The sequence below is a fragment of the Eubalaena glacialis genome, chromosome 3 (genome assembly GCF_028564815.1).
Source record: "Eubalaena glacialis isolate mEubGla1 chromosome 3, mEubGla1.1.hap2.+ XY, whole genome shotgun sequence".
Classification (NCBI taxonomy): domain Eukaryota; kingdom Metazoa; phylum Chordata; class Mammalia; order Artiodactyla; family Balaenidae; genus Eubalaena; species Eubalaena glacialis.
The window spans coordinates 90464056-90481707 of record NC_083718.1 but is presented as its reverse complement, the minus strand read 5'-3'; the positions used below and the strand labels follow the sequence as shown (position 1 = coordinate 90481707).

Below are 17652 nucleotides of genomic sequence, written 5' to 3'. Positions count from 1 at the left end.
GGGCTGTGTGTGCAATGATGCTGTAATTAGAAACAACACTCTAATGGGGAAACCAATGGAAGGAGCCTTAACTGCTCTTGCAATGAAGATGGGTCTTGATGGACTTCAACAGGATTATATCAGAAAAGCTGAATACCCTTTTAGCTCTGAGCAGAAGTGGATGGCTGTTAAGTGTGTGCACCAAACGCAGCAGAAAACAAAATCAACCAATGTAACTAACAAAACCCAAACCCGCTGACCTGACTCAGGATCTAGAAGAGCTCAGCCTGGCACAGATACGAAAAACGTACCAATTTAAAAACAGCCCCACGGGACTTCCCTGGTGGTGCAGTGGTTAAGAATCCACCTACCAATGCAGGGGACACGGGTTCGATCCCTAGTCTGGGAAGATCCCACATGCAGTGGAGCAAATAAGCCCATGTGCCACAACTACTGAGCCTGTGCTCTAGAGCCAGCGAGCCACAACTACCGAGCCCGTGTGCCGCAACTGCCAATGCCCGCGTGCCTAGAGCCCTGCTCTGCAACGACAAGCCCGCACACCGCAAAGAAGAGTAGCCCCTGCTCGCCGCAACTAGAGAAAGCCCGCAGGCCACAACGAAGACCCAACGCAACCAAAAATAAATAAATAATTAATTAATTTTAAAAAAAACGAAAGAAAGTATGAGTATATACTTTTAAAGGTATATGAGTATATTTCACATCCTAAACTGAGTATTTTCATCCATGACCATGGTATATTTTCCCACTTATTCAGGTGTTTATTGTCCTTCAATAATATGTTGTAATTTTCTCCATAAAGAAAAATCTTTTATTAATTTATTTTTCTTGGCACCTTATAGTTTTTGTTGCTCTTGTGAATGATATTGATTTTATGTTACATTTTCTAATCGGTTATTGCTGGTGAATAGGAACTCCAGTGATTTTTTTCTATGTTAATCTTGCATACAGTAACCTTGCTGTGCTTCCTTAATTCATTTTAAAAGCCAACATGCACCCCAATTTCATAGCAGCATTATTTACAATAGCCAAGATATGGAAGCAACCTAAGTGTCCATCAACAGATGAACAGCTAAAGTAGATGTGATATATATAGATACAATGGAACACTACTCAGCCATAAAAAGAATGAAATTTTGCCATTTGCAACAACATGGATAGACTTGGAGGGTATTACGCTACGTGAAATAAGTCAGAGAAAGACAAATACTGTATGATATCACTTACATGTAGAATCTAAAAAATACAAAAAACTAGTGAATATAACAAAAAAGAAACAGACTAGACTCACAGATATAGAGAACAGATTAGTAGTTACCAGTGGGGAGAGGGAGGGGGAGGGGCAATATAGGGGCAGGAGATTAAGAGGTACAAAGTATTAGGTATAAAATAAACTACACGGATCTATTGTACAACACAGGGAATATAGCCAATATTTTGTAACAACTATAAATGTAGTCATTTTTTTTTTTTAGTTACAGTCAGATCTTTATTTGAAAATCTCATCTGCCAACTTAGTGCTTTCCACCAACTCAGGGTGCAGAAACCTTCACAGGCTTCACAATCTTTTGATTAGGTGCTGCCTTTGTAGTAGCCATTGCTGTCTTTATAAAATTGTGAATCACTATATTGAACACCTGTAGCTTATATAATACTGTACATCAACTATACTTAAATTAAAAAAAAGAGCCAATACATGGTGTCTCCCTGGTGGTCTGGTGGTTAAGATTCCACGCTTCCACTACAGGAGGCGTGGGTTCGATTCCTGTTCAGGGAAAGTTCCACATACTGTGAGGTGCAGCGCCCCCACCCCCCAAAAAAAGGAAGCCAAAATAACCTTAATAGTAATGCTTGTTAAGAACAACACAAAAGCCTATTATTTCATTCATCATAGACACAAAAATTCTAGATAAAATACTATCAGAACAAAGCCAGTTGTTTATTAAAATAATTATTAATTAAATATTAAATTATTAATTAAAATATTATTAAAATAACATTCCATGAAAAAAATGGTGCTATAATTTTTAATCAATAGTGTACATAAAGATGGACCCAGGGGCTTACTAAAAATTAAAATTCCTAGGTTCTATTCCCAAAGATCAGTTAGGATGGAGTGAAAACATGTATATTTTAAGTCTCTCCTCCCCCCAGAGATACCTAGGCAATTATGGCATATGTGGTTTTGTGGGATAAGGACTAAACTTTAGGAAATGCTGAAGAGAAGTTTGTTTTAGAAATACAAAGGTTAATCATATTGTTAAATCAATCTCCACAATTCAATATATCTCCTAAATAAAGGGAAAAAAACCCCAATAGATATTAGTTTCAATACCAACAGACACTTTAAAAATTTAATAAGATTAAGCAGCAAATAATAATAAACTTAAAGATTTGCCATGTAATTATCTTTACCATTAATACCAAGAAGCCAGGGAGGCTCACCAATCTTAACCAACGCTGTTTTGAGGGTTATTGCATACTGATGGAGGTGGGGAAATCAGCTCCTGCCTACCCAATCTATAAGCTTACAACAAAGCTACTGTAATTAAAATAGTATGGTACTTGTATAAGAATAATTAAGTGGGTGACTGAAACAGAATACAGCATTCAAAAATGGTTTAAAATACCATCACATTGGGATTAGGTTTTCAACATATGAATTTTGAAGGACACGAACACTCAGTAGCCACTATAGTGTTCAGAAGAGTTCAGAATATCTCTTATCATTTTATAAGGATCTTTAAAAATGGATTAAAAAAATAAATGGGTACCTAATATGTGACATATCAACATTCCAATTTGTTTAAGGGGTGGGGATTAATATTACATTTAATTAAATGGTACTAGTAAAATGACAGTCCATCTGGGCAGAGAAAAAGACCCTTAACATTATGCTACAAAACATGTATTTCAGATAGATTAGATCAAGACCCTTACATTATGCTACAAAACATGTATTTCAGATAGATTAGATGTCTGAATATAAAAAGGATATCTATGAAAATATTCTAAGAGAGTGCAGGAAAATTAACATACAAACTCAAGGTGGAATCAACCTGACGGAACCAAAAACACAGAAGCCCTAAAACCATAAAAAAAAAAAGACAGATTTTTAAAACCCTTTTTTTGACAAGCCGTAACATACATACAAAAAGAGCACAAATCCTAAGTGAACAGCTGAATGAATTACCACCAAGTAAGTGCTCCTGTAAAACTACCACCAGGTCAAGAAATAGACGATCTCCAGCTCCCTAGAAGCCCTCCTCACGCTTCTCCTCAATTACCACCCACTTGTACTGCCCCAAAGGCAAACATCATCCTAATTTTTAATACATTAGTTTAGCTTTGCCTATTTAAAACTTATGTAAACAAAATCCTACATAAGGTATATAGTCTTTTAACGTTCTCTTCTTTTGCTTAACATGTGTGTGAGATTCATCCATATTTCTGTGTGTAGCTATATGTCATTTATTTCCAGAGCTGCATAGTATTTCATCACATGAACCATTCTAGGCATTCTACTGATGAATCTTTGAATTGTTTCCAGTTTGGGAGAGTTAAAAATAATGTTGCAAGAAAAACTGTGTCCATGTGTCTTGGTGAACACATGCATGCATAAGTATATTAGGTATATACTTAGGAGTGAAACTATTTGGTTAAAGAGAAATCATATGCTTAACTTTAGTAGGTATGTCCAATTTTCCAAAGTGGAAGTACCAACTTATACTTCAATCAGCAGTGTATGAGAATTTGCTTTACTTCACATCCTTGACAAAATCTGGCATTGTGTCTTTTAAATTTTGGCCAAAGACGATTGATTTGACTACATAAAAGTTAAGTATTTCTGTATAAATAGAAAAAAATGGTATTTATTACTAAGGAAATTGTTTAATAAATTAAGGTACATCCAAATCATAGACTAATATAATGCTATGAAAATAAGTTAGATCTCTAGATATTGTCCGGAAGTGATATTCATGATGTGCTGCCAAGAGAAAAAAGCATGTAGCAGAGTTGAAAAGAAACATACCAAACCTAAACCAAAACCAAACATGAATACTCTCTTTATATTTGTGCATGCATGCTTGTATGAGCATAGAACATGTGAAATCATTAATATTTCTGACTTCAGGGTCTTAGGACAGCCAGGTTAAGTTTGATTTCTTATAAAAGCATGTATTACTTTTGTAATTAAAAATTCCAATAAAAATGCAAACAAAAACAACTCCCTGCAGCAGATGCAGACAGTTTACCAACTATGAACAAGGCACTGCCCTGGATTTTGGCACAGTTTCCTAAAGGCTTATCATCTGGTGGAGGAGACAGCTTGGTGGAGAGACTGTCATTTCAAGTTTAGCAAAAAGATAATTTCCTATTATACCACACAAACTAGCACAAAATAACTTTGAACTTGTGATTTGTCAGTGTCATTTGTCTTTCCTTGGATTACCTTCAGAGAGCCTTCTAAAATAAAAGGAATCTTTTCCTTCTCTTTTTCTTTTTCTTGATCTGATATCTCTGTTTTGCTCATTCCTTTGTTACCTATAACCAGAGAAAATTAAACTTCTTAGTAAAACTCTCTAAAATAAGGTTTCATAGAAGGACCAAGCATCTGGGTTGTAGGGGATCCCCATTCACTCATCTCTGAATTCTTTTTTTGCCATCTCTAGAGCGGACATCTGAAGTGGAACTGAGCTCTTTTAGGGATGAACAACGCACCATCTGTGGAGGCAGTACATTCCATTCTCAAAGTGTTGAGATTTTGAAGCTTTTAGTGAACTGGACTCTCTCTCACTAGAGTTTTAACCTAATTTAACCCCTTAAGACCACACAGAACAAATTTAACTTTTCTTTCTATACTGAAGCCCTCCTCTTGCCATTATAGTTATTCTGTTGTGAAGATTTACATCTGTCCTGACTTGAGAGGCCTCAAACTGAATGCAATACCTACCAGGTGTATTCCAATCCCAATTCCAAATAAACCATTTTCTGAATTTGGTCCATAGACACCCAGATAATTATTAAGCTTTTGGTTCTGCTCAGAAGCAGAATAAAAAAAAGGCAGTCAACCCACAATTTTTGTTACTAACAGTAGAGTATGGCCTGGACACGATTGTGAGAGGGCAGCCCTACCTATCTTTTTAGATAGTCCCATCGAGTATTCCAATTACCTAGTGCTGTCCTGCTGCACCCCATCAGGAGGAAGGCTGAGTTGATGGATGGATTATGTAACCATTTTGGTGAAAGGTGAATGCTTCATCTTTGACTTGGTTTTCCAAGTTTTATTTTAGAATCAACCAAGCACAAATTCCTTTGGTAGTTTACAGAGGTTGCAAAAACTTTGGAAATTATATAGTTTTGCTTCTTTATAGGAAATCACTCTCAACTTGGTTATCAGAAACAATGAGTATTATTCACACAGAGTTAATTTCCTTTGTATGAACCCAGTGAAATATCTTTATTTTCCAGATGAATTACCTCGACATTTCACTTATTTATCAAGTATCCTTCCTCTTTTTCTCACCCTCTTCTCTCTGACTGACAGCCTCAAAGCCATGAAAATTGACAACAACAAAAATGAAAATATCTATTGATCCAACATCCTGTTGAGTCCATGTCACAGGCCCCCAATAATCCGTTTTTCCTTCATTTTTAAATTCTAACTCCCAGTTAGTCTCGGGACTCTTCTGTTTACTCTTCTAAGGAAGGTCTTGTTTTAATCTCACTTTGGAAGCCATAATGATTCTTATGGAGACATACTGACTCTGAATCTAACTCATGTATTGCCAACAAAACTTAGATAGGCAAACCTATCAACCCCAGCAAAATAAAGACACTTGGCATTTCTCAGCATCACATTGGCTCTGAATAGATTGAATCTTTCAGATCTGGCAGGAAGTGTGGTCAATATAAGACAAGTATCAATCAATATACAACAAATATTCTCATCATATTTAGAATGCAGCTATTCTATTTTTTAGGGAAAGTGAAGAGTCACAGAAATTTTGTGGACAACTCTTTTTAATCCTGAAATGTTCACTGTCTTGATTAAATTAATAAATAGAATGTCTTTGGACTTATGTAAAAGTTCAACTGGTTACTTATTTTTAGATTTTTTAATAGAATAAATTTTGCTAGTAGAAGAAATTTTGGTACCAGCAGAAGATTTTATTTCCAGCTCATTCTTGGTCCTACTGATTTCCTCAGCCATTTTAGCTTCCTGATATACAGCTTCTTCTTTTATGATCCAATCTTGAATGGATTTTGCAACAAGTTCCAAATAATTCCTAAAAAAAAGCAAAGAACAACAGGTGACAATTGAGTTAATATTAGTTAAAGTAAACAAGTGCTTAAGATACTGATTGTGCAAATAACTTTTAAAAAATGAACTGATTCTAAATTGCCCATGTAACAAATGTAATAGCAATATATCCCAGAATATATTTTGTACAAAGTAGTCATATATAAATATCTAATAAACATTTGAAAAATTTTCAGCTTCCTTCATGATTAAAGATGTATAAAATTAAAAATTAGATATTTCTATCCAAACCAAAGATTAAAATGCTTGATAATACCAAGAGTTGATGATGGTTTGGAGAAATGGTCATTCTCAATGCTATTAATTGGAGAGTAATATGGCAAAATCTCTTTTTAGGGCAATTTTATAGCACAATAGGTACTATCTTAATTGACTGACAGCTAAGTGACTCACTGGATTAGCTGAAACACTGCACTCTTGCTATAAAACTTACTGGCCCTTGAATACCCACATCCTAAATACTACACCCTAAGCTGCTTGTGCATTTATGTATACATCAGCATCTTATTGCTTACCGGGATTCAGTAATATTTGCTCCCAAATCCATTTATACTGATTATTGTAATTATTTTAACTAAATGTTATGTACACTTACAATATATGAATATCCAAAGAAAGTTGTTGCTAGGGAAAAAAGTTGAAATGTTTAGGCTTGACAATAAAGATTAGTTAATGTCAAATTGTATGAAAGTGAGGAAAAAAGTTTTGAAAAAATAAAGCTAGATGAATTCTATACTCAAGTTGCTTCATTATTTTCTTTTATTCTTGATCTCTTTTAAAGAAAAGAAATGCAAATTGGAAAAGAAGTAGTAAAACTGTCACTGTTTGCACATGACATGGTACTATACATAGAAAATCCTAAAGATACTACCAGAAAACTACTAGACCTCATCAGTTAATTTGGTAAAGTTGCAGGATACAAAATTAATACACAGAAATCTGTTGCATTTCTATACACTAAAAACAAAATAGCAGAAAGAGAAATTAAGTAAACAATCCCACTTACCATTGCATCAAAAAGAATAAAATACCTAGGAATAAACCTACCTAAGGAGGCAAAAAACCTATACTCCAAAAACTATAAGACACTGATGAAAGAAATTGAAGAGGACACAAACAGATGGAAAGATATACTGTGTTCTTGGATTGGAAGAACCAATATGGTTAAAATGACCATACTAACCAAGGCCATCTATAGATCCAATGCAATCCCTATCAAATGCCCAATGGCATTTTTCACAGAACTAGAACAAAATTTTTTAAATTTGTATGGAAATACAAAAGACCCTGAATAGCCAAAGCAATCTTGAAAAAGAAGAATGGAGCTGGAGGAATCAGGATCCCTGACTTCAGACTATACTACAAAACTACAGTCATCAAAACAGTATGGCACTGGCAGAATATAGACCAATGGAACAGGATAGGAAGCCCAGAAATAAACCCACACACTTATGGGCAATTAATCTATGGCAAAGGAAGCAAGAATATACAAAACAATGGAGAAAAGATAGTCTCTTCAATAAGTGGTGCTGGGAAAACTGGACAGCTACATGTAAAAAGATGAAATTAGAACACTCCCTAACACCATACACAAAAATAAACTCAAAATGGATTAAAGACCTAAATGTAAGGCCAGACACTATAAAACTCTTAGAGGAAAACATAGGAAGAACACTCTTTGATATAAATTGCAGCAATATTTTTTTGGATCTGTCTTCTAGAATAATGGAAATAAAAACAAAAATAAACAAATGGCTCCTAATTAAACTTAAAAGCTTTTGCACAGCAAAGGAAACCATAAACAAAATGAAAAGATAACCTATGGAATGGGAGAAAATATTTGCAAACTATGTGATGGAGAAGGGATTGATTTCCAAAATATACAAACAACACATACAGCTCAATATAAAAAAAAACAAACAACCCAATCAAAAAATGGGCAGAAGATGTAAATAGTTATTTCTCCAATGAAGACATACAGATGGCCAATAGGCACATGAAAAAATGCTCAATGTTGTTAATTACTAGAGAAATGCAAATCAAAACTACAATGAGGTATCACCTCATACCAGTAAGAATGACCATCATCAAAAAGTCTACAAATAATAAATGCTGGAGAGGGTGTGGAGAAAAGGGAACTCTCCTGCACTGTTTGTGGGAATGTAAATTGGTACAGCCACTATGGGGAACAGTATGGAGTTTCCTTAAAAAACTAAAAATAGAGTAACCATAAGATCCAGCAGTCCCACTCCTGGGCATATATCCAGAGAAACCATACTTTGAAAAGACACATGTACCCCAGTGTTCACTGCAGCACTATTTAAAATAGCCAGGACATGGAAGCAACCTAAATGTCCATCAACAGAGAAATGGATGAAGAAGATGTGGTACATATATACAATGGAATATTACTCAGCCATAAAAAGGAACAAAACTGGTCATTTATAGAGATGTTGATAGACCTAGAGAGTGTCATACAGACCGAAGTCAGAAAGAGAGAAACAAATATCATATATTAATGCATATATATGGAATCTAGAAAAATGGTATAGATGATCTTATTTGCAAAGCAGAAATAGAGACACAGACATGGATACCAAGGGAGAAAGGGGTGGGGTGGGAGGAACTGGGAGATTGGGATTGACACATATACACTATTGATACTAGGTATAAAATAGACAACTAATGAGAACATACTGTATAGCACAGGGAACTCTACTTAATGCACTGTGGTGACCTAAATGGGAAGGGAATCCAAAAAAAAGAGGGGATGTATGTATATGTATAGCTGATTCATTTTGCTCTACAGCAGAAAGTAACACAACAGGTAAAGCAACTATACTCCAATAAAAATTAATTTAAAAATAATAAAAAAATTTAATAATAAAATACCTTATTTGCCTAAAAAAAGAGAAAGAAATCAACTGAAAATTGTAGACTATGAATTATGGTTACACAACATCTTCATTTGGAAGGTAAAAGATATCTCAAACTCAACATGCCCCAAATCAAACTCCTGATCTTCCACTCCAAACTGCTCATCAAGCCCTTTGGCCTCTTAGCTGATGGCAAGTCTGCACTTGTCATCAGGTTGTGTTGAATAGGTCAAATACCCTGAAGTTATCTTTGACTACTCTTGTTTCTCATGTTCTTCTTCCAATATGTCAGGAAATCCAAATGATTTTTTAAAACATATTTAAAATACATTCAGAATCTGATCACTTCTCACTCCCTTTACCACTATTGTCCTGGTCTGTCACTACCACCTTTTGCTAGGATTGCTGCCATAGACTCCCAACAAGTCTCCTTGTTCCTACCCTCGACCCCCTGTAGTCTATTCTAGAGAGAGCAAGTAGGAAGATCCCTTTCATCCTTAAGTCATATCATGTCTCTCTTATGCTCAGGACCTTTCAATAAGTCTGCATTTCAAACAAAACCCAGAATCATTAGTACTGATCTGTGATGAGAGAACACAGATGTGTATATTTCAAATGAGATAACAAAATAAGGAATATTTTAGCATGCAATGATTCAGGAAATTTGCCACCCACAGATACTTTCTGAAAGAATTACTCACAAATGTATTCCAGCTGCGTTAAGAAAAAACATCCAAGACAACACGGGATATAAGTAAGAGTTGAGAAATAATAATACTTACAATTAAATGCGGGTAACTATTTATGCCACTTATTTATGATTAAAAAATATTACTTTACAATTGGAAATAAAATTTTTCGGCAATTTCTAAATGGGAGGTAGGAGATTTGTTGGGAGTAAGTGAAAATATGTTAAAGATCTTAACATTTTCTGTGAAATGATATTAATATTCTTTAACCCTAGCTATTATATAAAAATGTTTAAATATGTGATTTAAAAGGATAAGTGTAACTTCTAGAAGAATATAAATACAATGTATGACTTTTAAAAATCACATGCTAAGAATGAACTAAGAAAATTGAATCTAACAAAAGGAAGGAAAGGGATTAATCCTGAAGTAAAAATGTGTGTTTATAAATTTAATGGTAAGACACGGCCCCCGGCTGCCATCTTGGATGCAGTGTCTTTTGTCTCACTTCTGCAGATGGCCCGCCTGAGCTGAGGTGTTGGTGGCAGCCATTCGGCACTAGGAACTCTGGTCGGAAGAGCTGGGTGCAAGGCCTCTGCACGTGGCCCCCTGTGAGCAAGGGAAACCCGACTAAGCACAAAGGAAAAAAAAGCCATCTCAGAGCTGTGACTATTTTCAAGGCTATTGTTTTTCTCTGTGGAACACTGCCTTTGGGGCAAAACAAGGAAGAAGCAGCTGATTCTAATGTGCAGCGCAGAAGGAGAGACACTGCAAGCCAGCTTCTCCAACTCTGAAGGCACTCCAGCCGTGTGGCTGACAGGGTCTTGGTGCTCCGGCTGGGTGTCAGGCCTGACCCTCTGAGGTGTGAGAGCCAAGTTCAGGACATTGGACCACCAGAGGCCTCCTGGTCCCACATAATACCAATCAGTGAGAGCTCTCCCAGACATCTCCATCTCAATGCTAAGACCCAGCTCCAATCAACGACCAGCAAACTCCAGTGTTGGACATCCCACACCAAACAGCTAGCAAGATGGGAACACAACCCCACCCATTAGCAGAGAGGCTGCCTAAAATCATATTGAGTTCACAGACACTCCAAAACACACAACCAGATGTGGTCCTGCCCACCAGAAAGACAAGATCCAACTTAATCCACCAGAACACATGTACTAGTCCACTCCACCAGGAAGCCCACACAACCCACTGAACGAACCTTAGCCACTGGGGGCAGACACCAAAAACAACAGGAGCTATGAACCTGCAGCCTGCGAAAAGGAGACCTCAAACACAGTAAGTTAAGAAAAATGAGAAGACAGAGAAACACACAGCAGATGAAGAAGCAAGGTAAAAACCCACCAGACCAAACAAATGAAGAGGAAATAGGCAGTCTACCTGAAAAAGAATTCAGAGTAATGATAGTAAAGATGATACAAAATCTTGGAAATAGAATGGAGAAAAATACAAGAACCATTTAACAAGGACCTAGAAGAACTAAAGAGCAAACAAACAATGATGAACACCACAATAAATGAAATGAAAAATTCTCTAGAAGGAATCAATAGCAGAATAACTGAGGCAGAAGAACGGATAAGTGACCTGGAAGATAAAATAGTGGAAAAAACTACTGCAGAGCAGAATAAAGAAAAAAGAATGAAAAGAAATGAGGACAGTCTTAGAGACCTCTGGACAACATTAAATGCACCAACATTCGAATTATAGGGGTCCCAGAAGAAGAAGAGAAAAAGAAAGGGACTGAGAAAATATTTGAAGAGACCATAGTTGAAAACTTCCCTAATATGGGAAAGGAAATAGTCAATCAAGTCCAGGAAGTACAGAGAGTCCCATACAGGATAAATCCAAGGAGAAACACGCCAAGACACATATTAATCAAACTATCAAAAATTAAATACAAAGAAAAAATATTAAAAGCAGCAAGGGAAAAACAACAAATAACATACAAAGGAATCCCCATAAGGTTAAGAGCTGATCTTACAGCAGAAACTCTGCAAGCCAGAAGGTAGTGGCAGGACATATTTAAAGTGATGAAAGGGAAAAACCAACAACCAAGATGACTCTACCCAGCAAGGATCTCATTCAGATTGCACGGAGAAATTAAAACCTTTTCAGACAAGCAAAACCTAAGAGAATTCAGCACCATCAAACCAGCTTTACAACAAATGCTGAAGGAACTTCTCTAGGCGCGAAACACAAGAGAAGGAAAAGTCCTACATAAACAAAACAAAACAAGTATGAAAATGGTAATAGGAACATACATATCGATAATTACCTTAAATGCAAATGGATTAAATGCTCTAACCAAAAGACACACACTGGCTGAATGGATACAAAAACAAGACCCGTATATATGTTGTCTACAAGAGACCATTTCAGACCTAAGGAAACATATAGACTGAAAGGGAGGGGATGGAAACAGATATTCCATGCAAATGGAAATCAAAAGAAAGGTGGAGTAGCAATTCTCATATAAGAAAAAGTACACTTTAACATAAAGACTATTACAAGAGAAAAAGAAGGACACTACATAATGATCAAGGGACCAATCCAAGAAGAAGATATAATAACAATTGTAAATATTTATGCACCCAACATAGCAGTACCTCAATACATAAGGCAAATGCTAACAGCCATAAAAGGGGAATTTGACAGGAGCACAATCATAGTAGGGGACTTTAACACCCCACTTTCACCAATGGACAGATCAACCAAAATGAAAATAAATAAGGAAAAACAAGCTTTAAATGACACCTTAAACAAGATGGACTTAATTGATATTTATAGGACATTGTATCCAAAAACAACAGAATACACTTTCTTCTCAAGAGCTCATGGAGCATTCTCCAGGATAGATCATATCTTGGGTCACAAATGAAGCCTTGGTAAATTTACGAAAACTGAAATCGTTTCACGTATCTTTTCCGACCACAACGCTATGAGACTAGATATCAATTACAGGAAAAGAAACTGTAAAAAATACAAACACATGGAGGCTAAACAAAATAACCAGGAGATCACTGAAGAAATCAAAGACGAAATCAAAAAATACCTAGAAACAAAGGACAATGAAAACATGATGACCCAAAACCTATGGGATGCAGCAAAAGTAGTTCTAAGAGGGAAGTTTATAGCAATACAATCTTACCTCAAGAAACAAGAAACATCTCAAATAAACAACCTAAACTTACATCTAATTAGAGAAAGAAGAACAAAAACCCTAAACTTAGCAGAAGGAAAGAAATCATAACTATCAGATCAGAAATAAATGAAAAAGAGATGAAGAAAACACTTACAAAGATCAATAAAACTAAAAGCTGGTTCTTTGAGCAGATAAACAAAATTGATAAACCATTAGCCAGACTCATCAAGAAAAAGAGAAAGAAGATTCAAATCAACATAATTAGAAATGAAAAAGGAGAAGTAACAACTGACACTGCAGAAATACAAAGGATCATGAGAGATTACTACAAGCATCTATATGCCAATAAAATGGACAACCTGGAAGAAATGGACAAATTCTTAGAAAAGCACAACCTTCCGAGACTAAACGAGGAAGAAATAGAAAATATAAACAGACCGATCACAAGCACTGAAATTGAAACTGTGATTAAAAATCTTCCAACAAACAAAAGCCCAGGACCAGATGGCTTCACAGGCGAATTCTATCAAATATTTAGAGAAGAGCTAACACTTATCCTTCTCCAATTCTTCCAAAAAATAGCAGAGGGAGGAAGACTCCCTAACTCATTCTACAAGACCACAATCACCCTGATACCAAAACCAGACAAAGATGTTACAAAAAAAGAAAACTACAGGCCAATATCACTGTTGAACATAGATGCAAAAATCCTCAACAAAATACTAGCAAACAGAATCCAGCAGCACATTAAAAAGATCATACACCATGATCAAGTGGGGTTTATCCCAGGAATGCAAGGATTCTTTAATATGCGCAAATCAATCAATGTGATACACCATATTAACAGATTGAAAGATGAAAACCATATGATAATCTCAATAGATGCAGAAAAAGCTTTCGACAAAATTCAACACCCATTTATGATAAAAACTCTCCAGAAAGTAGTCATAGAGGGAACTTACATCAACATAATAAAGGCCGTATATGACAAACCCACAGCCAACATCATTCTCAATGGTAAAAAACTGAAACCATTTCCACTAAGATTAGGAACAAGGTTGCCCACTCTCATCACTATTATTCAACATAGTTTGGAAGTTTTAGCCATAGCAATCAGAGAAGAAAATGAAATAAAAGGAATCCAAATTGGAAAAGAAGTATAGCTGTCACTGTTTGCAGAGGACATGATACTATATATAGAGCATCCTAAAGATGTTACCAAAAACTACTAGAGCTCATCAATGAATATGGTAAAGTAGCAGGGTACAAAATTAATGCACAGAAATCTCTTGCATTTGTATACACTAATGATGAAAAATCTGAAAGAGAAATTAAGGAAACGCTCCCATTTACCACTGCAACAAAAAGAACAAAATACCTAGGAATAAACCTACCTAAGGAGAAAAAAGACCTATAGCAGAAAACTATAAGACACTGATGAAAGAAAGTAAAGATGATACAAACAGATGGAGAGATATACCATACTCTTGGATTGGAAGAATCAACACTGTGAAAATGACTCTACTACCCAAAGCAATCTACAGAGTCAATGCAATCCCTATCAAATTACAAGTGGCATTTTTCACAGAACTAGAAGAAAAAATATCACAATTTGTTTGGAGACACAAAAGACCCCGAATAGCCAAAGCAATCTTGAGAAAATAAAATGGAGCTGGAGGAATCAGGCTGCCAGACTTCAGGCTGTACTACAAAGCTACAGTAATCAAGACAGTATGGTACTGGCACAAAAACAAATATAGATCAATGGAACAGCCTAGAAAGCCCAGAGAGAAACCCATGCACATATAGTCACCTTATGTTTGATAAAGGAGGCAAGCATATACAGTGGAGAAAAGACAGCCTCTTCAATAAGTGGTGCTGGGAAAACTGGACAGCTATATGTAAAAGAATGAAATTAGAACACTCCCTAACACCATACACAAAAATAAACTCAAAATGGATTAAAGATCTAAATGTAAGGCCAGATACTATAAAACTCTTAGAGGAAAACACAGGCAGAACACTCTATGACATAAATCACAGCAAGGTCCTTTTTGACCCACCTCCTAGAGAAATGGAACTAAAAACAAAAATAAACAAATGGGACCTAATGAAACTTAAAAGCTTTTGCACAGCAAAGGAAACCAGAAACAAGACGAAAAGACAACCCTCAAAATGGGAGAAAATATTTACAAATGAAGCAACTGACAAATGATTAATCTCCAAAATATACAAGCAGCTCATGCAGCTCAATATCAAAAAAACAAACAACCCAATCCAAAAATGGGCAGAAGACCTAAATAGACATTTCTCCATAGAAGATATACAGATTGCCAACAAACACATGAAAGGATGCTCAACATCATTAATCATTAAAGAAATGCAAATCAAAACTACAATGAGGTATCACCTTATACCAGTCAGAATGGCCATCATCAAAAAATCTACAAACAATAAATGCTGGAGAGGGTGTGGAGAAAAGGGAACCCTCTTGCATTGTTGGTGGGAATGTAAATTGATACAGCCACTATGGAGAACAGTATGGAGGTTCCTTAAAAAACTAAAAATAGAACTACCATATGACCCAGGAATCCCACTACTGGGCATATACCCTGAGAAAACCATAATTCAAAATAGACATGTAGGGCTTCCTTGGTGGTGCAGTGGTTAAGAATCTGCCTGCCAATACAGGGGATACGGGTTCAAGCCCTGGTCCGGGAAGATGCCACGTGCCGCAGAGCAACTAAGCCCGTGCACCACAACTACTGAGCCTGCTCTCTAGAGCCCGCGAGCAACAATTACTGAGCCAATGTGCCACAACTACTGAAGCCCACGTGCCTAGAGCCCGTGCTCCGCAACAAGAGAAGCCACCGCAATAAGAAGCCTGCGCACCACAACGAAGAGCAGCCCCCACTCGCCGCAACTAGAGAAAGCCTGCACCCAGCAACGAAGACCCAACACAGCCAAAAATAAATAAATAAAATAAATAAATTTATTTTAAAAAAGTAAATTAAAAAAATAAAATAAAAAGAGACATGTACCATAAGTTTATTGCAGCACTATTTACAACAGCCAGGACATGGAAGCAAGCTAAGTGTCCATCGACAGATGAATGGATAAAGAAGATGTGGCACATATATATAGAATGGAATATTACTCAGCCATAAAAAGAAACGAAACTGAGTTATTTGTAGTGAGGTGGATGGACCTAGAGTCTGTCATACAGAGTGAAGTAAGTCAGAAAGAGAAAAACAAATACCGCATGCTAATACATATATATGGAATCTAAAAAAATAAAGAGGTTCTGAAGAACCTAGAGGCAGGACAGGAACAAAAACTCAGATGTAGAGAATGGACTTGAGGACACAGGGAGGGGCAAGGGTAAGCTGAGACGAAGTGAGAGAGTGGCATTGACATATACACACTACCAAATGTAAAATAGATAGCTAGTGGGAAGCAGTTGCATAGCACAGGGAGATCAACTCGGTGCTTTGTGACCACCTAGAGGGGTGGGGTAGGGAGGGTGGAAGGGAGACGCAAAAGGGAGGAGATATGGGGATATATGTATATGTATAGCTGATTCACTTTGTTATAAAGCAGAAACTAACACACAATTGTAAAGCAATTATACTCCAATAAAGATGTTAAAATAAATAAATGAATAAGTAAATAAGTAAATAAATAAATAGAAAACCCAAAGAGTCTAATAACCATGACAGACATTGTATCAGTAATTAAACATCGTCCCAGGTCCAGATGTTCTTATTTGGAAGTTTTACCAAATGCCAAAGGAACATATACCTTAGTCTTGCACAAACTCATTCAGAAAATCAAAAAATAGAAACGAAAAAGGAGAACATCTGCCCATTAATTTACAAGGCTAATAAAATTCCAATATGAAAGCCAGACAAGAACGTTTAAAGAAGGGAAAATTATAGCTGAGTCTTACCCACGAATACAGATCCAAATATTGTAAATAATCTATTAGCAAACCTAATGCAGTAATTTATAAAAAAAGATAACATAATGGACAAATTGGATTTTCACAGGAATAAGGTTGAACACTAGAATATCTATTAATAAAATTTAGCACTTTAACGAATAAAAAAGAACACCTAAATTGATGCAGAAAAATCATCTGATATGATTTAATAGTCACTTATGATTAAGAACTCAGAGCAAACTAGTAACAGGAGGAACTTTTCCAACCTAATAAGGAGTATTTACATAAACCCTACAGCAGAAAAACAAAAGCAAAAACATACTTAATAGATGAATATTCAAAACCTAGAGCAAGACAGTGATGTTCTCAAACTTGTATTGGAAGTCCTAGTCGGCAAAGAAATGAAAAGTATAATTACTGGAATGAGAAACAAAACAAAGAAAAGCACAGTTTAAGATATTAGCTTGGTACATCTGTTGTGTGCCTTAATTTTGAAAAATCATCTCATGACTTTAAAATGTGTGTTCCCGTGTATGCATATATGTATGCACACAACCTATTTCCCCAATTATTCTATAAGACCATGTTCGTCCTCTCTATCTTTCTGTATCCCTTAGGACTAAAACAATTCTATACAAATAACAAATACTGAATATACATTAACCAGT

General features: G+C 35.9%; 1 protein-coding gene across 1 annotated transcript in view; it reads right to left on the bottom strand.

The window, feature by feature from the left end:
* SPAG17 (sperm associated antigen 17) overlaps positions 1-17652 on the bottom strand; it is a 225414-nt gene that overhangs the window by 104013 nt on the left and 103749 nt on the right. Inside the window, exons 19-20 of the mRNA XM_061186106.1 lie at positions 6106-6287; positions 4451-4542 (exon numbers count right to left, since the gene is read on the bottom strand). Coding sequence (XP_061042089.1) covers positions 4451-4542; positions 6106-6287 — 274 coding nt within the window. The remainder of the gene's footprint in view (positions 1-4450; positions 4543-6105; positions 6288-17652) is intronic.